General features: G+C 40.0%; 1 protein-coding gene across 2 annotated transcripts in view; it reads right to left on the bottom strand.

Annotated features, from left to right (window-relative positions):
* LOC127578368 (beta-parvin) overlaps nucleotides 1–20,139 on the bottom strand; it is a 54,376-nt gene that overhangs the window by 8,085 nt on the left and 26,152 nt on the right. For both annotated transcript variants that reach the window (XM_052030313.1, XM_052030314.1), the window contains exons 5-12: nucleotides 19,084–19,224; nucleotides 17,688–17,803; nucleotides 14,480–14,538; nucleotides 10,768–10,787; nucleotides 7,911–7,972; nucleotides 6,270–6,338; nucleotides 3,121–3,222; nucleotides 1,026–1,098 (exon numbers count right to left, since the gene is read on the bottom strand). In XM_052030313.1, coding sequence (XP_051886273.1) covers nucleotides 1,026–1,098; nucleotides 3,121–3,222; nucleotides 6,270–6,338; nucleotides 7,911–7,972; nucleotides 10,768–10,787; nucleotides 14,480–14,538; nucleotides 17,688–17,803; nucleotides 19,084–19,224 — 642 coding nt within the window. The remainder of the gene's footprint in view (nucleotides 1–1,025; nucleotides 1,099–3,120; nucleotides 3,223–6,269; nucleotides 6,339–7,910; nucleotides 7,973–10,767; nucleotides 10,788–14,479; nucleotides 14,539–17,687; nucleotides 17,804–19,083; nucleotides 19,225–20,139) is intronic.

The following is a 20,139-nucleotide window of genomic DNA, read 5'->3' as shown; positions in this document are numbered from 1 at the left end:
TTGTGAATGGAATTGAGTATTAGATAATCATCAGTGAACATTACCAAGTCTATCCTTATGATGGAGGGGAAAAAAAAATTGCTGATGAAGCAGCTGAAGATGGAGGGGATTAGGACTCTGCCCTGAGGAGTTTTGACAATGATGTTGCGAAGTTTGGATGGTTGAATACCAACTATCACAATCGTCTTCACTGTGTGAGGTACAACTCCAGCTGGCGGCATTTTTTCCCGTTAGTGCCCATTGGTCTGCACTTTTACCAAAGGTTCCTTTATATCGCACTTGGTCAAACACTACCTCAAGGACAAGGCCAGTCACTCTCACCTCATCTCTGAGATTCAGCTCATCACTCCACATTTGGACCAAGGCTGTGATGAGTCTTGAGCTGAGTGGCTCTTACGAAACTCAAGACTAGACATGAATGAGCAGATGATAGGTGAATAAGTACCACTTGATAACATTGTCAATAATACTTTTCATTAACTGATAGGGTGGTGATTAGACAGATTGGATTTGTCCTGCTTTTCATGAACATGGCAGACCGGGGCAGTTGTCCACACTGTAGGTGGTTGTCACTGCTGCAACTACACTGGAGCACTTTGGATAGACGTGCAGCTACTTCTGAAGTGCAGGATTTCAGTGCTACACATGGGATGCTATCTGGTCCTGGAGCCTTTACTGTATTCAGAGCTCACGTGAACGGAATCAAGTTGGCTGAGAGCTGGCTTCTGAGATGGTGGGGCTCTCAGAAGAAAGCCAAATTGGATCATCCACTCAGCATTTATAGCCAATTATGGTTGTAAATCCTGAACGTTGAAAGAAATGCATAAAATGAGTACCAAACTGATCTAATCTTGAACAAATTCTACTCTGTAGTCTGTAACTAGTGTGTTGCCTAATTCTCCTATTTTTTTGGAAGTTTAATGTTGGCAATATTCTTGCTTCTTGCAGACACTGAAAATTGATTTTGTGACATGAGACCTGAGCTTCTATAGCGCAGATGATAGTTTTCTTAAATTGAATTGTACCTTCTGGCCGAGCTTTTGGTTTCTTAAGTCCTCCGTCCTGCATAAGCTCAAAGGAAAATGACACATTATGGACCTAAACAAAACAAATAAGTTTTTAGTCCAATTATTTTATTACTTCAAGTAAAACAAAACTCTTCCCCAAGATAAAAAGTTAATTCATTATTCTTGCATAATTCATAGCTCAACCTAGCCTGCATTTTACATCGTCCTATTCACAGCCTGTGATGGAGGTCACAGACACAGTATCAACTCACAGCTGTGTAGCAATCTCTCTCAGCTTTGTCTATCATCTGCTACAGTTGCAACACTGTTCTAATCGTGGGTAGAAAGTCAATTCAAACCATTGGACTGAGACCAGCAAGACAAAATGTCATGTCACATGGCTCACATCCGGAGTCAAGTGTGAAACTCAACCCACGTTAACCAGTGTAAGTCAGTGCAACTGTCATATAAAATGGTATAGCAGAACTAACATTTAAATAGACAAAAATAACAACCATCACTTTGCATACTCAACATTTAAAATGAACCACAGGTGCTACATATTTTAATTCAGTAATGAAAAATTTAGAGTCAAGAACAACAAAGTGCTCCAAAAATATAACACTCTCTTAATTTAATCATCTCCCACAAAGATAGCCAATTTTAAGACCCTGGTCTCAAAATGAGAACTTCCACAGTGACAATTACAGTAACAATTCTCAAGGTGCTTCATCAGGCACAAGGAAAAATAACAAAAGGCCCAGGCAGGGTCACATCTCAAAAGAAGAGAGACAAAGGTTTAAGGCGAGAATTCCACCAAACTTGAGCCTTGGGAGTTGAAAGCTTAGTTCTTAATGGTGGAATTGTTGAAAATCAGGACTGTACACGAGGCCAGAACTGGGCCCAGAAGGAGCATAGTCAGAGAAGGAAATTATAACAACAAATGTGAGTTGGGATGAAAATTTTAAGGTTGTGCATGTGCATGTCACTTAACACAGGAGTGATGGATGAACAAACTTTGTGTAAGACAGGATATAGACGCACTTTATGATGAGCTTCTTTAAGAAGAATGGAAAGGCAAAGGGTATTGGAAAAACAGGCCAGAACTAACAAAGGCATGCATGAGGGTTTCAGTGGATGAGCTGAGGGAGGGGCGGGACAGCCAACGTTGGGGGGATGAAGTATGTAGTCTTTAAGATACTGCCACTATGTGGTCATCAGTTCATCTTTGTGTCAGCCTTGGATAACTGCCATGGAACAGGATTAAGTTGTCATTATCAAGTTTGTCCCATCAATGGGACAAACCTGCTCAAGAAGTTGAACACTGTTGAGTTACAAAGCTGTGTTGTCAACCACTCCAAGGACACATCTGTGTCACAGAAATATAAAAGCAGAGGTTTGGAGTTCATTCGTGCTGCCAGCATATCCCAATTCAAATATCAGAACTTGGCTTCACTCCAGAGGAATAAAAAGCAAATTCCTTGGAAGTTGGAATTTATTTTGGTGTCAATTCAGGGCTTGAGATCAATCCACACCATACAAATCTAGCAATGGCAGAAAACCGAAAACATTGTACGCCAACTCTGAACTGTTGGTGTTTATGTTGTCCAAGTTGTCTGGCTGCCAGATAAACATCTGAAATTTAAATTTAACCTCGAGAAATGTGGAACAAGTGTAGCTGCATCACTGACTTATGACAGACCATATTAATAGTTCTCATAAAGGTCAAGTGAATAAGAAATAATATTTTTCAGGAACTAGAAAGATTTAATGTGTAAAATTAAATTGGAGTAGGTCCAATTTCTAATTAGCGTATTTAACAGTTTTTACATTTTTGTGCAGCATCTGTAAAATAATCCTTGCACAATTCTACAATCAGCACCATTGGATCTTATTTACTCCTACATTAAAAAAATAGGTTCTTTCAAATTCTGGAAAATACACTCATGTTCACCTCTCCAATTAAATACAGCACAACAGGAGGAACCATAAACAAGATAAAAGATCATAGTACATAAGTGCTTGTTACCTTCACTGTCATATTAAATCAGTATTCTCATGAATTCCAAGGTCTTTTGACTTAATTATGCTTCATTACACTTGTAATACTAACCTTCTGTTCAAAACTTTCTGGTGTCAGGTAAAAGTTGTAGAGAGGGACAAAATAATCTTCAAGAAGTCCCATAAGCAACACCAGGTACACACCATCTGCAAACTGACATCAGGTAGGGATTTTAGAATAACAGTGTTTTTAATCTATAAAGCAAGCAATTAATCAAACTCAATCCATACTACTTACAACTGATATTAGTAATTTATTTCTACTTCAACAACGCAATCACCAGAGTAAAACGAGGTGCAAGTTTATATTCGATTCTGTATATTTATTTTGTAAAGTTCCTCTCAAGTGATTCTTATAGATTAAATTTTTTAAAATTCATTTCTGGGATCTAGGCATTGCTAGCAAAGATCTCAATATCGAATTGCCTTTAAGTAGGTGATAGTCAGCCACCGTTTGAATTGCTGCAGTTCTTCCAGAGAAAGTACATCCACAGTGCCGTTTGGTAAAGAGTCCCAGGATTTTAACCCTGTGACGATAAAGGATGATAATATATTTCCAAGTGAGGATTGCATGTGAATTGGATGGGAACTTGCAGGTGATTACGTGCCCATGTGCCTGCAGCCCTTGGCCTTCTTGATGGCAGAGGTGCTTTTGAAATAGCTGAGGCATGTAATTCTAGTGCATTTTGTAGGTGGTGCACACTGTTCCAATGTGTGTAGAAGACAATAGGAAGGGAGCTCTGGTGAACAGAGGGTTACTCTCTCTACTGGTAAACAGCTTGAGCCACCTGCTCGTGTAAGGAGTTGCCGAGCTTCAAGGCCACAAGGAAACAGGGTTGTTTTTGACTGACTGTGAAAGACGTGTTAACCTGTCTGGCTGCACACAGCAGCCTCGGCTTGACCAATGGTAGCGTAAGCTGGTCTAGCATACCCAAATATGGGTATGCCTGTGCAGTAGGTGGACACCCACTGGAGAACAGTGTATTTAAGTTTGTTAGCACCCTGTATTCCTTGAGTCGGGCCACGTGCAGGGAAGAGCAGAACTGACTGTTTACTCCTCCATGTACCCCATACTTCCACTAGCGTTAAACAATAAAGAACTTTCTGTACGCTTCTTGGTTCTGCTGTTGTTTGCTTTATTACAGTGCGGGTTGACGTTCACATGTGAATGAGTGTTTAGGGTGATGAATGGGGTGCCAATCTATCGGGGAATGGTGTCGAACATGCTGGACTCATTCAAACAAGTGGAGAGTATTTGGGGTGTCGGGGGTGATTCATTCGTTGCAGGATACCTGACCTCTGACCTGCTCTTGTAGCCACAAGTATTTATGCAGCTGGTCCAGCTGAGCTTTTTATCAAAGGCTCAGTGACGGTAATGCCATTGAAAGGTAGGCAGCTAGATTTTCCTGTAGGATATGGTCATTGCCAGGCACTTGGGCAGCACAAATATTACTCCCCACTTATCAGTTCATGTCTGAATGCTGTCTTGGTCTTGCTGTATGCAGCCATGGGTGGATTCATTTGCTGAAGACTTGCAAATGGAATTGAACGTTGCACAATCATCATCAAACATTAACATTTGATTTTATGGTGGAACAAAAGTCATCAATGAAGCAGATGACGATGAGCTAAATCACCACTCTGCGAAACTCCTGCAGTGACGTTCTCCGACCTCAATCATCCTCCTCTAAGAGGCATGATTCCTACCACTGGAGTACTTTTTCTTTGATGCCCATTGTCCCCTGCTACACATAGACAAATGCTGCCTTGATGTCAACGGCAATCACTCGCACCTCATCTCAAGAATTTGGCTCTTTGATCTGCGTTTCAACCAAGATGATAAGGTCTGGAGCCGACTGGTCCTGGTGAAACTGAAATTTCATCATTGAAAGCATACTCAGAGAGTAGGTTATTCATGATGAAGTGGCGCTCGCTAGACCTGTTAACGAGAACTTTCATCACTTTGCTGTTGATTCAGAGTGGACTGGCTGGGTGGTAATTAGCTGGATTGGATTTGTCCTGCTTTTTCTGAACAGATCATAAAGCCTTCCACAATCTTGGGTAGAAGGCAGTAATATAATTGCACTGGAAGAGTTTGGCTAAGGACACAACTAGTTCTCAAGCACATATTTTCAGTATTATAGCTGAATGAAATCTGATCTCAATCTTTGCAGTATTTCTTCTCAGTCATTTCTTGGTATCACTTGAAGGAAAATAAATTTGCCGGAGACTGGCTTAAGTAATGGTGGGGATCTCAGGAGCAAGCTGAGATAGTTTATCCACTCAATACTTCTGGCTGAACGTGGCTGTAAACACTCACTTGGTAGGCCCTGCCATCACTGAGAATTGGTATGTTCCTGGACCCTCTTCCTTCCTTTTGCCATTTAACTGCCCATCATCATTCACAGCTACATGTTGTTGGATGGCAAAGCTCGATTTGATCTGTTAGTTGTGAAAGCATGTAGCCCTACGGTACATTGCAGTAGCCCTGCATTACATCATATAGCACTTCATCACTTTTAGGTCTGCCTGGTATTGCCCCAGCATGTCCTTCTGCACTCCTCATTGAACCAGGGTTGAGCCCTTGGCTTGTTGCCAATGATAGAGTGAGGGACGTGATAGGATAGATTGTGATAGTGTACAGTTCCACTGCTGCTAATGGTCCATAGTGCCACAGATGCCCAGTTTGAGCTGCCAGATCTGTGCCGCACAACATAATGGAGGATGTGAAGGTGGGCTTTGTTCCATTAAGACTGTGCTGTGATCACTTCTACAAATACTATCACAGACAGACGCATCTTCCACAGACAGATTACTGAGGATGAGGTCAGATAGGTTTATCTCTGGTGTTGGCTCACTCATTGTTTGCCATAAACCCAGTCTGGCAGCTATGTCCTTCAGGATTTGTCCAGCCTGTGGTGGTGCAACCAAGTCACTCATCGTGATGGATACTGATGTTCCCCACCAAGAGAATATTCTGCACCCATGCAAGTTCCAGTGCTTCCTCCAGTAACATTCAACGTGAAGCAGCACAGATTCATCAGCTGAGAAGCTGAAGCATAAATAGATATGAAGCATAAATAGAAACATTTTCTTTTATTGAAGGAATTATGTATAATTCAGAGGTGAGGGTGTTCTGAATATTTTAACAAGTAATCAATTACTTTCTTTGTACAGCTTTCTGAAAAATAACATTTCTACCTGTGTCTCCAGTTCTGTCACCTCCAAGTTGAGTTTGTTTAGATGTTTATTCACAAAGGTGATAAGTGACTAGGAAAATAAAATAATAAAAACAAAATCATAGCTCTTATTCATTTTCAAATTAAGATAACTTGCAGAAAATAGAAAATTCTGGAAATATTCAGTGCTGTGAAGCACATGTGGAGAAAGAGACAGAATTAATATTTCAGATTGATGCCCTTTCATCAGAACTGGGAAAAGATAGAAGTAAAACTTGTTTTAAGTTGCATAGAAAGTGGTGGTGGTTGGTGGGGGTGAGGGTCGAGCAGGGGCAGTTGCTGAGAGAGCAAAAGAGAAGATGTGCAATAGAGTAGGGAACTGGACAGATTAAGTGACAAAGGTGATGATGGAACCAGGTCTCTGGAGAGGTGTAAATAGAAGACAAGTGCAATCTGATATTACCAGAAGGAATAACAACCATAAGTAGTGGAATACTGAAAATGTGTGGTACAATGCTACAATGGGTAATAATCTGAAGTTGTGAAATCAGTGTTCGGTCCAGAAGGTTGCAATGTGCCTGGTCAGAACATGTGGTGCTGTTCCTCAAGCTCACGTTCAGCTTCGTTGGAACAGGAGGTCGAAAGCAGGGGTCAGCCCCTGGCAATGAGAAGGCATTGCATTTATATGGTTGCAGGAGAAGGTGCAGGATGAAGGGGAATGTGGATCGGAGGAAGTAAACCAAAGGGAATAGCATCTTTGAAACAATGAAAGCAAAAAAGATATGCTGATATCTGTATCATACAGGAGGTATCGGAAATTACAAGGGATGATCTGTTGAATGCAGGAGGTTGGTAGTGTGGGAAGTGGGACCAAAGAAGAGGAAGTGAGAGCAAAAGGGCAGAAAATGAGTCATGGACAGAGAGATACAACACTGAAACAGCAAAGAATATTCAATGTGCATCAAGTCATTGCTCATTGTTAGTGATGACGTACCTATCAATGGTAAGGAAACTGGGCAAGCAGTATAATGAGCTGTAGAATAACTCAATAGCACCAGTTTTTGCTTCTAATAAAAATTAACCATTATTAGGCTAAATGTAAGATAACAATCACAAAAATCTTATAATGTAAAAACTTGCTTCCAGTAAATCATGTAAAGTAGGTGGTTTTGATACTGGATCAGCAACACAGATGTTTTTGTTTGGATCTCATAGCTTAACTATTCGTTTGTGATCAACTCAAAAATCTTCAAAATTATTAAGAAGCAGTAAATTGGTAAGGAAGCAAAGAATGAGGAATATTAGTACAAAAACAAAGAACAGTACTAACATTACTATCCACACTATGGGCTCTCAGAACATGAAGCACTAGCAATCAGCTGCCAAAAAGGGAATGAGGCAAGTATTTGAGAAGGAAAAATATAAAATGATGCAGAAATGAAAAGTTAGAGGGATTATAGTGGCTGGTGCCAGTTGAATACCTCCCGTACTGGCACCACATTTAATAGTGCCCTTCTGTGCATAGTATATTTGACCTTAAGAGTGATAGGTTTTAACTTTACTTAAGAAATCGTGCATCATTACATTTTATTCATACTGTTGGTTGCAAAGTCTAAAAAAATTACTTCAGAAATAACATTTCAAAACTTGATTTGAAATTTACCTTCTTAACAACACTGAGTTTATCAGGTGCATGGTCAAATAGTGTATCAAAAGCATCCCGTTCTGGAATAACAAACGAGAATGCAATTCAGATATTCTCACAATAACACACACCTAAATGCAAGTTCCTCAACGGGGCGTGGATCCAGAATGGCATCCTCTGGTACCTTGTTCAAGCATGCTCTTTTAATTAAAGGTTGTTATATCGTATCAGAGAGCTGAAACTTTAAAAAAACTTCCTCTACTATTTTGCCTTCACAAATAAGGGTGTGGGGGGAGGGAGGCTGCATTTTTGATCCTAACCTCGAGCACTGCCCACAGACTTTGCATGTTCTCCCTGCGGTGCATGTATTTCCCTGATGTGCTCTGGTTTCCTCTCATGTCCCATAGATGTGCTGGTTAATAGGTTAATTGGCCACTGTAAATAGTGTTGATGGGTGGAGATTTGGGGGAGCTAAGAATGAGAACTGGTTATTGTGAAATAAGAGGGGAATGGAATAGATTGGATTTCTCTTAGAGTTGCCATAGACTTGACTGGCTGAATGGTCTCCTTCCATGTTGTGTGCAATACAAAATTACATTTATAGAGACTGAAAACATACTTCCATAAACATTGTCTCAGTTCTCTCTAAAGTACCCACGAAATGTCACAATAACAAGGAAAACATATCCCTGTGCTGTAATAAGGTAAAGAAAATTGCTCTGGATGGGCAGCCATGAAGAACTTTAAATCAATATGACGACTATCTTCTCCCTTTTGTTTTTGAGTTGACAACTCATAGCCTGGTGTCGTGTGCACAAGTACTAATAAGCCTCTAGTATTCGCTCAAATATATCTTTAGGTATACTGGCCACAAAAAGCAAGAAAGAAGAGAGAATCACAACCAGGTCGGATCTTGTAATCACCTGGGTCTATGTACCTGCAGTTCCCAGCGGGGGTCACCAATAGTCATTTGGTCATAGAGGCTGCTTTGGCCAAATATGGCAATCACAACTGCTCCAAAGGAGGTCAACTAATTCAGCAGTGTGGGAAATAGAGGTCACCCTGACCAATACACATTGCATTTCCCCTCTATTATAAGGAGAGATTTCCTTTATTAAGCAGATTTGAAATGGTAAAAGGAAATTTAAAAATGCATAAAAATTCTTGAATGTTAAAAAAAAGTTACAGCAAAACTCGGATAACCCAGCACCCTTAGGACTTCGGTGGTGCAGGTCTAGAAGATTTTCAAGTCTATTGGATGTGAATCCTAATAAAACCCCAACTCTTCAGCTCACCTTCTAAACAAAAATATAAATTATACAGTAGTATGATACATTTTCCAGTGAATTTAAAGGGAGCAGGAAATATTCTAGCACTCCGGAGCCAGGGTCTGGCTGCAAACCTACCCACTTTCCTGGCCTCTGGTGTTTGGGACCCTAACCCTGGCTCCAGCTGCACACCATGGTCTAGATCCCAGGCTCACACTTAAAACTAATAAGTTAGCCAGTGAACTCTCAGGACAGAATTGATGGCTTCGTGGCCAAGATTGCAGATCATACAAAGATGGGTGGAGGGACAGGTAGTGTTGAGGAAGCAGGGAGTCTGCAGAAGGACTTGGACAGGTTGGGAGAATGAGCAAAGAAGCGGCAGATGGAATACAGCGTAGAGAGGTGTACGGTCATGCACTTTGGTAGAAGGAATAAAGGCATATACGATTTTCTAAATGGGAAGGGAATTCAAAAATCAAAGGTGCAAAGGGTCTTGGGAGTCCTAGTGCAGGATTCTTGAAAAGTTAACTTGCAGGTTGAGTTGGTAGTAAGGAAGGCAAATGCAATGTTAGCATTCGGTTCGAGAGGACTAGAATATAAAAGCAAGAATGTAATGCTGAAGCTTTATAAAGCATTGGTTCAAGCACATTTGGAGTATTGTAACCAGTTTTTGGCCCTCTAAGGAAGGAAGGATGTGCTGGCATTGGAAAGGGTCCAGAGGAGTTTTACAAGAACGGTCCCTGGAATGAAAGGGTTAATGTACGAGGAGTGTTTAATGGCTCTGGGCCTGTACTCACTGGAGTTTAGAAAGATGAGGGGGGGATCTCATTGAAACATACCGAATATTGAAAGGCCTGGATAGAATGTTTCCAGTAGTGGGAGGGTCTAGGACCAGAGGGCACAGAGTAGAAGGAAGTCCCTTTAGAACAGGGATGAGGAGGAATTTCTTTAGCCAGAGGGTGGTGAATCTGTGGAATGACGGCTGTGGAGGCCAAATCATTGGGTATATTCAAAGCAGAGGTTGATGGGTTCTTGATTAGTAAGGACGCCAAAAGTTCCGGGGAGAAGGCAGGAGAATGGTGTTGAGAGGGAAAAATAAATCAGCCATGATCAAATGACGGAGCAGAATCGATGGGCCGAATTTCCCGATTCTGCTCCGGTGTCTTATGGTCTCATGGATGAAAAATCGGATGTCAGACTACCAGTGTTTCCCATGGATAAAAATTTCATACATATTGGAAAAGGCCAAAGGGCAAAATCCCCAAACTTCATTGTGGTCTGGCTTGCATTCAGCTTATTATGCATTTTTATGCATAATCTATATCTGCTTAAACTATGATTATGATACCAGTTTGGTCAGGCTTGCTCCAGCAGCAAGATATGCAAGATAATTTAAGGAACTCCATCCATCAAACTGGTGCAGATTCCTCATACTCCTTTGATTTGGGTGGGACTGTACACCCCATCTTAAACTTCAACAATATATGAAAAGAAAGTCTTACCAAAAGGTGCAATATCATTATGTACTAAAAAAAGAAACTAAATAAGAACTATACATTTCTTTTTAATTATTGTGCAACAATAATTGAGGTTAACTATTTACTTACCAAACCTCCCCATCATCATCCTGCAATACAAAATACAACAAACCAGTTAAGAATTAAACCCAACAAACCAACTGTTTTAACATCTTTCATTAGCAAAAGGCCAACTTTTGAAATACCTTAGAATTTGCTTAATACTGCACCACACAGAGAAAAATGATAATTTTTAAAAAATATAATCCTTTACAATTGGAACCATTTACCATTTTTCTCTATGTGGTGCAGTATTAAGCAAAGGAAGTTAGATCAGATTATTCTCAAAATGAAAGAATAATTGTATATGTGGCCAAGCAAATCAAAAATGGATTTTATAGTAATGATAAGCATCTTTCTTACAAATAATTGGATCTTTTTTAAAAGACATGGTTAAATCAAGTGGATGGGTGTGAGACAAATGATAGTGTACCAGAGTTACCGCAAGTGTTTATCCTGTGAAAATTAAACCCAGGAAGAAAGTGAATTCTGATTTTAGCAAAAATCTAATGGTGAATTTTCACACCCATCTTCATAACTCAGCCATCTACAGAAATCTTAATACAGCTGTCACTATTTCTTCCAGAATGCAGCCAGACTGATGGCATATTTTCTTGCTGCAAAGGCATCAAGTGTAATTATTTCAATTCCTAACAAGCCCCGGTCACATCTGAGAACCAGCTGGGATTCTCGCTGGAACAAACCACACAGAATCTGGGTAAGGGAATTTTAAACGTCACATGGACAAGGTATATGACGTTTGCTACTTACAATATATACTTCAGCAGCTTACACACTGAAAGCATGTTGCCTCCCAGATCAGTGGGCGGGGCGGGGGGGGGGGGGTTGTGGTGGTGGGTGGTTTTGTTAGTAAAAAATGAAATCAAATCCTTAGCAAGTGACATAGGATCAGAAGATGTAGAATCCTTGTGGGTAGAGTTGAGAAACTGCAAGGTTAAAAAGACCCTGATGGGAGTTATATGCAGGACTCTAACAGTAGCCAGGATGCGGGGCACAAATCACAACAGGAGATAGAAAAGGCATGTAAAAAGGGCAATGTTATGGTGGTCATGGAGGATTTCAATATGCAGGTAGTTTGGAAAAATCAGGTTGGTATTGGATCCCAAGAGAAGGAATTTGCAGAATGCCGACAAGATGCCTTTTTAGAGCAGCTTGTGGTCGAGCCTGCTGGGAAAAAAGCAATTCTGGATTTGGTGTTGTGCAATGATCCAGATTTGATTAGCGAGCTTAAGGTAAAGGAGCCCTTAGGAGGCAGTGATCATAATATGATAGAATTCACCCTGCAGTTTGAGAGGGAGAGCTATAATTGGATGTATTTGTATTACAGTTGAGTAAAGGTAACCACAGAGGCACAAGAGAGGAGCTGGCCAAAGTTGATTGGAAGGGGAGCCCAGCAGAGATGACAGTAGAGCAGCAATGGCAGGAGTTTCTGGGAGTAATTCAGAAGACACAGGATCAGTTCATCCCAAAGAAGCAGCAGCATTCTAAAGGGAGGATGAGACAACCATGGCTGACAAGGGAAGTCAAAGACAGCATAAAAGCAAAAGAGAGGGCATACAATATTGCAAAAATTAGTGGGAAGCTTTTAAAAACCAACAGAAGGCAATTAAAAAAAACTATAAGGAGAGAAGAAATGAAATACAAAGGCAAGCTAGCTAATAATATAAAAGAGGATACCAAAAGTATTTTCAGATATATAGAGAGTAAAAAGAGATGCAAGAGTGGACATTGGACCGCTGGAAAATGATGCTGGACAGGTAGTAATGGGGAACAAAGAAATGGCAGATGAACTGGATAAGCATTTCGTGTCAGTCTTCACTGTGGAAGACACCAGCAACGTGCCAGAAATTTGAGAGAGTCAGGGGGCAGAAAGTGCTTGGGAAACTGAAAGGTCTGAAGGTAGATACTGTAAGACAACTGGACCAGATGGACTACACACCAGAGTTCTGAAAGAGGTAGCTGAAAAGATTGTGGAGGCATTAGTAGTGATCTTTCAAGAATCATTAGATTCAGCAATGGTTCCGGAGGATTGGAAAAATTGCAAATGTCACTCCACTCTTTAGGGGGGCGGTGGCGGGGGGGGGGGGGGGGGGGGGGGGGGGCGAAAGACGGGAAATTATAGGCCAGTTAGCCTGACTTCAGTAAGATGTTAAGAGTCCATTATTAAGGATGAAGTTTTGGGGTACTTGGAAACTCATGATAAAATAGGCCAAAGTCAGCTCAGTTTCCTTAAGGGGAAATCTTGCCTGACAAATCTGTTGGAATTCTTTGAGGAGGTAACAGGCAGGATAGACAAAGGAGAGTCAGTGGATGTTGTTTACTTGGATTTTCAGAAGGCCTTTGACAAGGTGTTGCACATGGGGCTGCTAAACAAGATAGGAGCCCATGGTATTACAGAAAAGGTACTAAATAAAGGGGGCATTTTCTAATTGGCTGCGGTGACTGGTGGTGTTCCGCAGGGGTTGATGTTGGGTCCGCTACTTTTCACATCATACGTTAATGATCTGGAATGACGGAGTTGAAGGCTTTGTGGCCAAGTTTGCAGATGATACAAAGAAAGGTGGAGGGGCAGGTAGTGTTGAGGAAGATGGGAGTCTGCAGAAGGACCTGGATAGGTTGGGAGAATGGGGAAGTGGCAGATGGAATACAGCGTGGGGAAGTGTATGGTCATGCACTTTGGTAGAAGTAATAAAGGCGTAGACTATTTTCTAAACACGGAGCAAATTCAGAAATTGGAGGTGCAAAGGGACTTGGGAGTCCTCGTGCAGGATTCCCTAAAGGTTAACTTGCAGGTTGAGTCGGTAGTAAGGAAGGCAAATGCAACGTTAGCATTCATTTCGAAAGGACTAGAATATAAAAGCCAGGATGTAATGCCAGGGCTTTATAAGGCGTTGGTCAGACCACAATTGGAGTATTGAGAGCAGTTTTGGGCTCTATATCTGAGGAAAGATGTGCTGGCATTGGGGAGGGTCCAGAGGTTTACAAGAATGATTATAAGAATGTTAGCGTATGGGGAGTGTTTGATGGCTCTGGGCCTGTAACTTGCTGCAGTTTAGAAGAATGGGGGTGGGGGGTGTGGAAATTGCATTGAAACCTGCTGAATATTGAAAGGCCTGGATAGAGTGAACGTGGAGAGGATGTTTCCAGTAAGAGTCTAGGACCAGAGGGCACAGCCTCAGAATAGAAGGATATCCCTTTAGAACAGAGAAGAGGAGGAATTTCTTTAGCCAGAGGGTGCTGAATCTGTGGAATTCATTGCCACAAATGGCTGTGGAGGCCAAGTCATTGGGTATACTTAAAGCGAAGATGGATAGGTTCTTGATTAGTAAGGGCGTCAAAGGTAACGGGGAGAAGGTGGGAGAATGGGGTTGAGAGGGAAAAATAAATCAGCCATGATCGAATGGCAGAGCAGACTCGATGGGCCGAATTGCCTAATTCTGCTCCTATGTCTTATGGTCTTTTTACTTTTTGTGTTAGATCAAATTTTGGTTACACAGTGTGGGCTATTTTGTGGAAATGATAAATTCATTAGATAAGTGAAACAGAAAACCAAACATTCCAAAATATGACTTATTCAGGCCTAGGAAATTTTCACTAATATTACAAAATAAACCTGTTTTAAAGACGTCTGGAAATAACAGTGCAAATTGATCTATTTCTCTTCAACCGAACAGTGTATTTGACTCATATTTGAAATAAATGGAATCAGATTCCAACTTACTCCGTAGTGCTGGTAAACTCCTCTGTAACATGTGACGTTTGAAGTATCCCTTCTCTCTTCTGCAACCATACAAAAATTCAACTAATCAGAAGAAAAAGCAACTTAACCATTTAGATTTGCACCATATGTCTATAACATAATCAATGATGTTTCTTGTGTGCAGATGGATAATTATGGAATAAAAACAATTGGAGTCTGGTTTCACAGCTTGAGCCTGATGGGGCATGACTATGTCAGGTTCAGGCCAGGAATGAAAAACATCATGTCCTTGCTCTTGAGTCAGAAAAGGCTAGTTCTTTATAAATTAATGTATGAAGTGTCAGTACTATGGGATGTGATAGGGCTGACCATCTGCAAGTATCCAGGAGGGAGCAGACAGCACAAAAAGTAGTTCTATTTCTCAATGTAGTTTCAGTTTAGAGCCAGAGTGCCTAACCCAAGCCAGAAAGGACCAACTATATGTGTCAAGTTTAGATCAGGTCAAGTACATCAAAAATATCGAGTCCCCAGGCTCGGCTCAGGTTGGAATTGACTGTTGTCAGTTGGGTTTGGCTTGGGTTTTAATTTTACATACGAGGAAAACACTAAACACAATTAAACAACATCACTGCAAATAATGTAAAGATATTTTCCAATGTAAATTAAAAATATTGAGTGGCGCTACATATGTCTCCAGTTTCCCCTCTAAGAGATCTTTCAGGTGTGTTAACAAATAAATTATCAAATTCAGTCCATACTAATTTGGATAATCACAGCCAAAGGGCTGGGTGAGGGATTAGGACAACTACCATTAGCCTTAGCATACGAGGTTTGGAGGTAAGGGCAGGAGAAAATCAAGCCAAAGAACCCATTCTTGGTCATTATCCAGCAACTAAACGTTCACTCGCACTACCATCAGCATACCATGATCACAGTGTGTAACATCTATAAAATGGTACTGCAGTAACTCACTACAGCTCTCCCAAACAGTACCTCCCAAACCCACGAACATCTCCATCAAGGAGAACATGGGCAACAAGCTCCTATGAATGCTTGCATCTACAGGACCCCTTAAATCACATCATCCTGCCATCACTGTGTCCAAATTCTGGAAACATTGTGGGAACATCTTTACCAAAAGAACTGCAGTGGCTCAAGTCATCAGCTCTTCACCAACTTCTCAAAAACAATAAATGATAGGCAACAAATGACTGCGTCACCAGCAACCACCACTTTCTGAAATTAAGTTATAAAACTTCTGCTGGGAATATTGGGAAAAGGCAGAGTTAGCCTAACAAGTTTGATTTGCTTGATGATATGAAGCAAAATACCAGAGAGAACTGCATGCCGACAAACAGCTAAAAATTTAGAATAAAGAAATTGCAGAAAATGGAGCGGGAGCCACTAATTGGAATTAACCCCTGCCTCAGGACTTTGTATAATAAACCCAGGAACCACTACCTATTTTGGTAACTAATGTTCCAATCTTATCCTGATACGATGTTAGCCAACTAACTCAAATCTTGATAAGATGAATCTATTAAGAGCTATTCTGCCAGTTCTCCACATGTTTGCTTTAGTGAAGCTCAGCTTTGGATGTTTAAAAATGCCTCAGATATATTAGCCTTCATAAAACTTTGAACAATCAACTTGTCTCTTGTTTCACCAAACCATTCCCATTTGTATTAATGAGTGGCTTTGTGGGGGTAAAATCCTGTAAAACGTGCAAAGCGAGAACAGATGATGGAATTGGTCAGTAAATAGTACTGATACTCAGTTTCTGTTGTCCCGTTCATCTTAACTTGAACTTGTTGGCATGTCAAATTCACTACTGCTTGCTTATTTGGTTTGATTGCTTTTCCCCCCCACACTCTCCAAAAATTTTGAAACCTTTGGCTCCAGGATACAAGTATGGCGATGGCACACCTACACTGAGATCTTTGGTTGGTTGTTCATTGAAATTATTAATAGTATCTTTATCAACTCAGAGCTCAAGAGAACGAGAGGGAAAACGAGCAAAGGTGAGGGGGAGGGTGGTACAAAATGTGAGAGAGAACACAAGAGAGAGAAAGTGTGCGAGGAGAATGCACAAAAGAGAGGGCGAGAGGAGAGGAAAAGGAGAGTAAAAAAGAGAGAGACTAACTTTTATATTACTTACATTTTCAAAAACTATTTATCAGTTTTTATTAACCCTCTATTTGAGAACCATTTGTATTAAACATGTAATCCTTCCCTGAATTTCTACTTACTAGAGTTTAACAGAGTACAAACATCAAACTATAAATACAACTTTATCAAAGAGGACCAAGTTGAAATGTCCAGCTAAGGCATGGATTTGCATTTTGATCTAAAGGAATTACAGCTCCTCAGTGCTTCATTCCTGGTCCTGAAATGTTAAGTAGAGTCCAACTCCTAAAGTGACATTTCCCACGAGAACAACCAACTCATTCATTGTCATCAGATTGTTTACTACCTGACCAGAAGACTGTAAATAAAAATGGTCTGCTTCAGCATGATTGTCTGCCCACCCTCTGAAGCCTTTGACAGTCTGACCTGGGAAAATAACTGGGGGAAATCACTGTAAAAATCAATGAAAGTATAAGGTGGACGGAAGGCTGTAGCAGATCATAATAGAATAGATGCAAAAAGAACTAAAGCTCTGAAGCAGTGAAGATGAATTAAAGACATAGTGGACGATAAAATATATTTACATCTTTTTCCAAGATGCATCAAAGCTAAGTGAGTGGAAATGAAGATACAATAGTTGATGTGATATGAATTCAGTAAATTGATTTAGGTGGGGTAGTTTCAAGGCTGCCCCTTGGCAAAAAGGCTGTTAGCAAAGTACATATAGCTTTCTGGTTAGAAAGTTGGCACAAAATTCTTTCAGTTTTTCTTGCAAGTGAGATGCATGACAGGAGTCAAACAGATGTTGCAAAATTCAGGTCTCCACTGAATAAAGCTAACCACACTTCCCTTAGTTTTACCTTGTGAATAATTTTCAAAGAGCTACTTGCATGTTTATTTTTCTTATATGCTTATAAGTTGCTGTAAGATTTTCATCCCTTAAATCCCAAGTTATCATTGTTTTGAAAAGGTTTTGAGAAGCAGTTTCTTCTCTTTTCTCCACAACTGTTTGATATTAAAAATTTCTAAGTCAAATCAAGCACCCAAATAACATAGAATCTATACTTACCTGACAATGTCTCAAAGTTGAAGGTTCACTTACCCGCACAACCACCATCTGCACAGAGACATGTTCTGGCAATCTAACAGGGGCTCGAAAATGCATTGCCAAAGCCACGAGAAGGTGAAGAATAGCCACAGTGTTTTTTGTGTGGATTGCTAAAAAAATTGATACATTTATTAAAATATCACCAAATTTACAGTTTTCAAGAGCTCCAACTCAATTATTTTTAACTGTGCCACATTAAGTTATGGAAGAGAAATGGGTCACTTGGCCCAACTGTGTATGCTACCGATGCTGCTCCATCACACTCTAATTAATCTACCCTATGAAGCTACTTAACACTCCGTGTGGTAGGGTATTCCACATTCCTATCACTCTTGGGGTAAAGAAATTTTCTTCTTGAAGTTATTGCTGACTATCTTATTCATATGTCCCTGGTTCTGACTTTCATTATAAATAGAAATATTTTCTCCAAGTCAACGCTACCAATCCCTTATGTAAGCAAATGCAAATGTTACTTGCTGAAACCCTAAACAATGGACAGTTAATGTTCTGCAATAAATTAACTACGAGGTATGGCACGGCTAAAAGATGCACTTGCACATTCTGTAAGAATAGTACAAAGGTCATTTTCAATTCTCAGGAAGCTATGCTAAACAGAGGTCAGAAACTTGCCACAAAGAAACAGGAAAACAGATTGTGCATATAGATAGTATATTTCCGGATGTTTGGTTAGTCTTTAAACTAAGAAGCAAAACTGGTAGAGGCCTCACAGCAAGTTCACACCTGCTACACCAAAGGAATGGATCATTATGATTTAAAGAATGACAATAGTAACTGTCAGTTAACATGACTAAAAACTATATTTCCATAATGTTTTGAAGCTTCTTCTGATTTAGCACATACCTTATTGTGCTCATTCTGAACTGCATATATTCAAGTTACTAGCATTATAAAGTGAAATATTTACACACATTTGTCAGGAAACCTCAGTAAAAGTAAAAGTGGAAGTTTCTCCTTAAAATGGAACAATACTTCTAATTGACTTACTACAAAGAAGTAACTATAATGCTAATGGCCAAATTAGTCAACAATGACTTTGAAAAACTAATGTCAATTTTGCATTTAATAATGTTCCTCCTGCTTATTTCAATACATCAAAATACCATTAATTGTTAGAAAGGACAGTACTTTGTGGGCATAACAAATAATATTTACAATTTCCCTTTTGTTTTCACTGAAATCCAACTGAAGCTACAATATGCAAGAAATATAAAATGTACAGTATCCATTTTAATCTCAAAGTTCATCCACCCTAAAACAAAACAAACAAGCCAAAGTGTAAAGTTTGCACTAGTCCAGAACTACCTCAATGACCAAAAGTTTACAAGTTTTGTACAGACAGCAAAGCCAAATTTAGCAACTTAATACTCACAATCAACACTCCATTTGATTGCCCATCCTTGAGGTCTAAGTAGATTGTTTACAGATTCCAACACTGTCTGAAGTTTCTGTTTCTGCCCTATTTCAGACTGTGTCACTTCAGCAACGTTCAGTTTACGACTCGCAAGTTTCTCTGCATAAACGAAGAAAGAAATAAGAATAAATGAAGAAAGAAAGAAAAATAAAGCTTCAGAATACTTGAAGATAAATTAAGTTGTGAGTACTGGTTTGAATTTAAACCAATATACAATACCATCTAACATTACAGTTTATCAATGGTAGAAATTATGCAAAGCAGGCAATCCACTAGGACCATGCAAAAGAAAAAAGAGGATTTTTAGTGGTAAGTTCCTTAAATATGTTTGTTTGAAAATGTCAGTAGTTTAATAATCTATGATCACATTCTATTAATTCCAGACTTCATTTTCTGTTTGCAAGCTACATTTTCCAGAAATCTCTGGCTGCGATGAAGATGGAATGGTGGCCCTCTTCGACCACTGCAATTACTACTTTTTGTTTTGAATTGACTATGTTTATTGATGCACTGTTATAGTTTTAAACATTGCCCTTTCCGCCTTATTCTCAATATTTTCTGTCATATATTTTGGCAAGAAAGAAAAAGGAGGTCATAACCGCAACAAAAACTGAGCTAAGGGTTTGCTAAAGTAAAAGGGCATCAAAGAAAGAGGCAAAAGTATACTTGAGCAGAGTTTAAGATGCAGAAATGTTGCTAAAGTAAAAGGACAAACGGAGTCATGATTGGGTATTTGAATGCATAATCAAGACCATTTTCCTGTGGGTGAATGAGAAGGGTAATTCGAAATGTCTTTCCAGTGTTCAAAACCAAGAAATCAGAGAAGCCACATGATGTGCCAATATGGTGCTAATAGTCACGAACACAGGTAGGAGAACTTAAATGGAGGGAGAAGGAGGGATGTCAGGAAGATAGCAAACTCAGGAACAAGGGGAATTGAGATGGAGATGCAAAGGCAGAGCAAGGAGTGGAAGAAGGGTTGGAAGGTATTGGGCAAAGAGGGTTTAAATAAGG

This window comes from Pristis pectinata, chromosome 15 (genome assembly GCF_009764475.1).
Source record: "Pristis pectinata isolate sPriPec2 chromosome 15, sPriPec2.1.pri, whole genome shotgun sequence".
In the NCBI taxonomy this organism is placed as follows: Eukaryota; Metazoa; Chordata; class Chondrichthyes; order Rhinopristiformes; family Pristidae; genus Pristis; species Pristis pectinata.
This window is presented reverse-complemented; position numbering and strand designations above follow the sequence as displayed.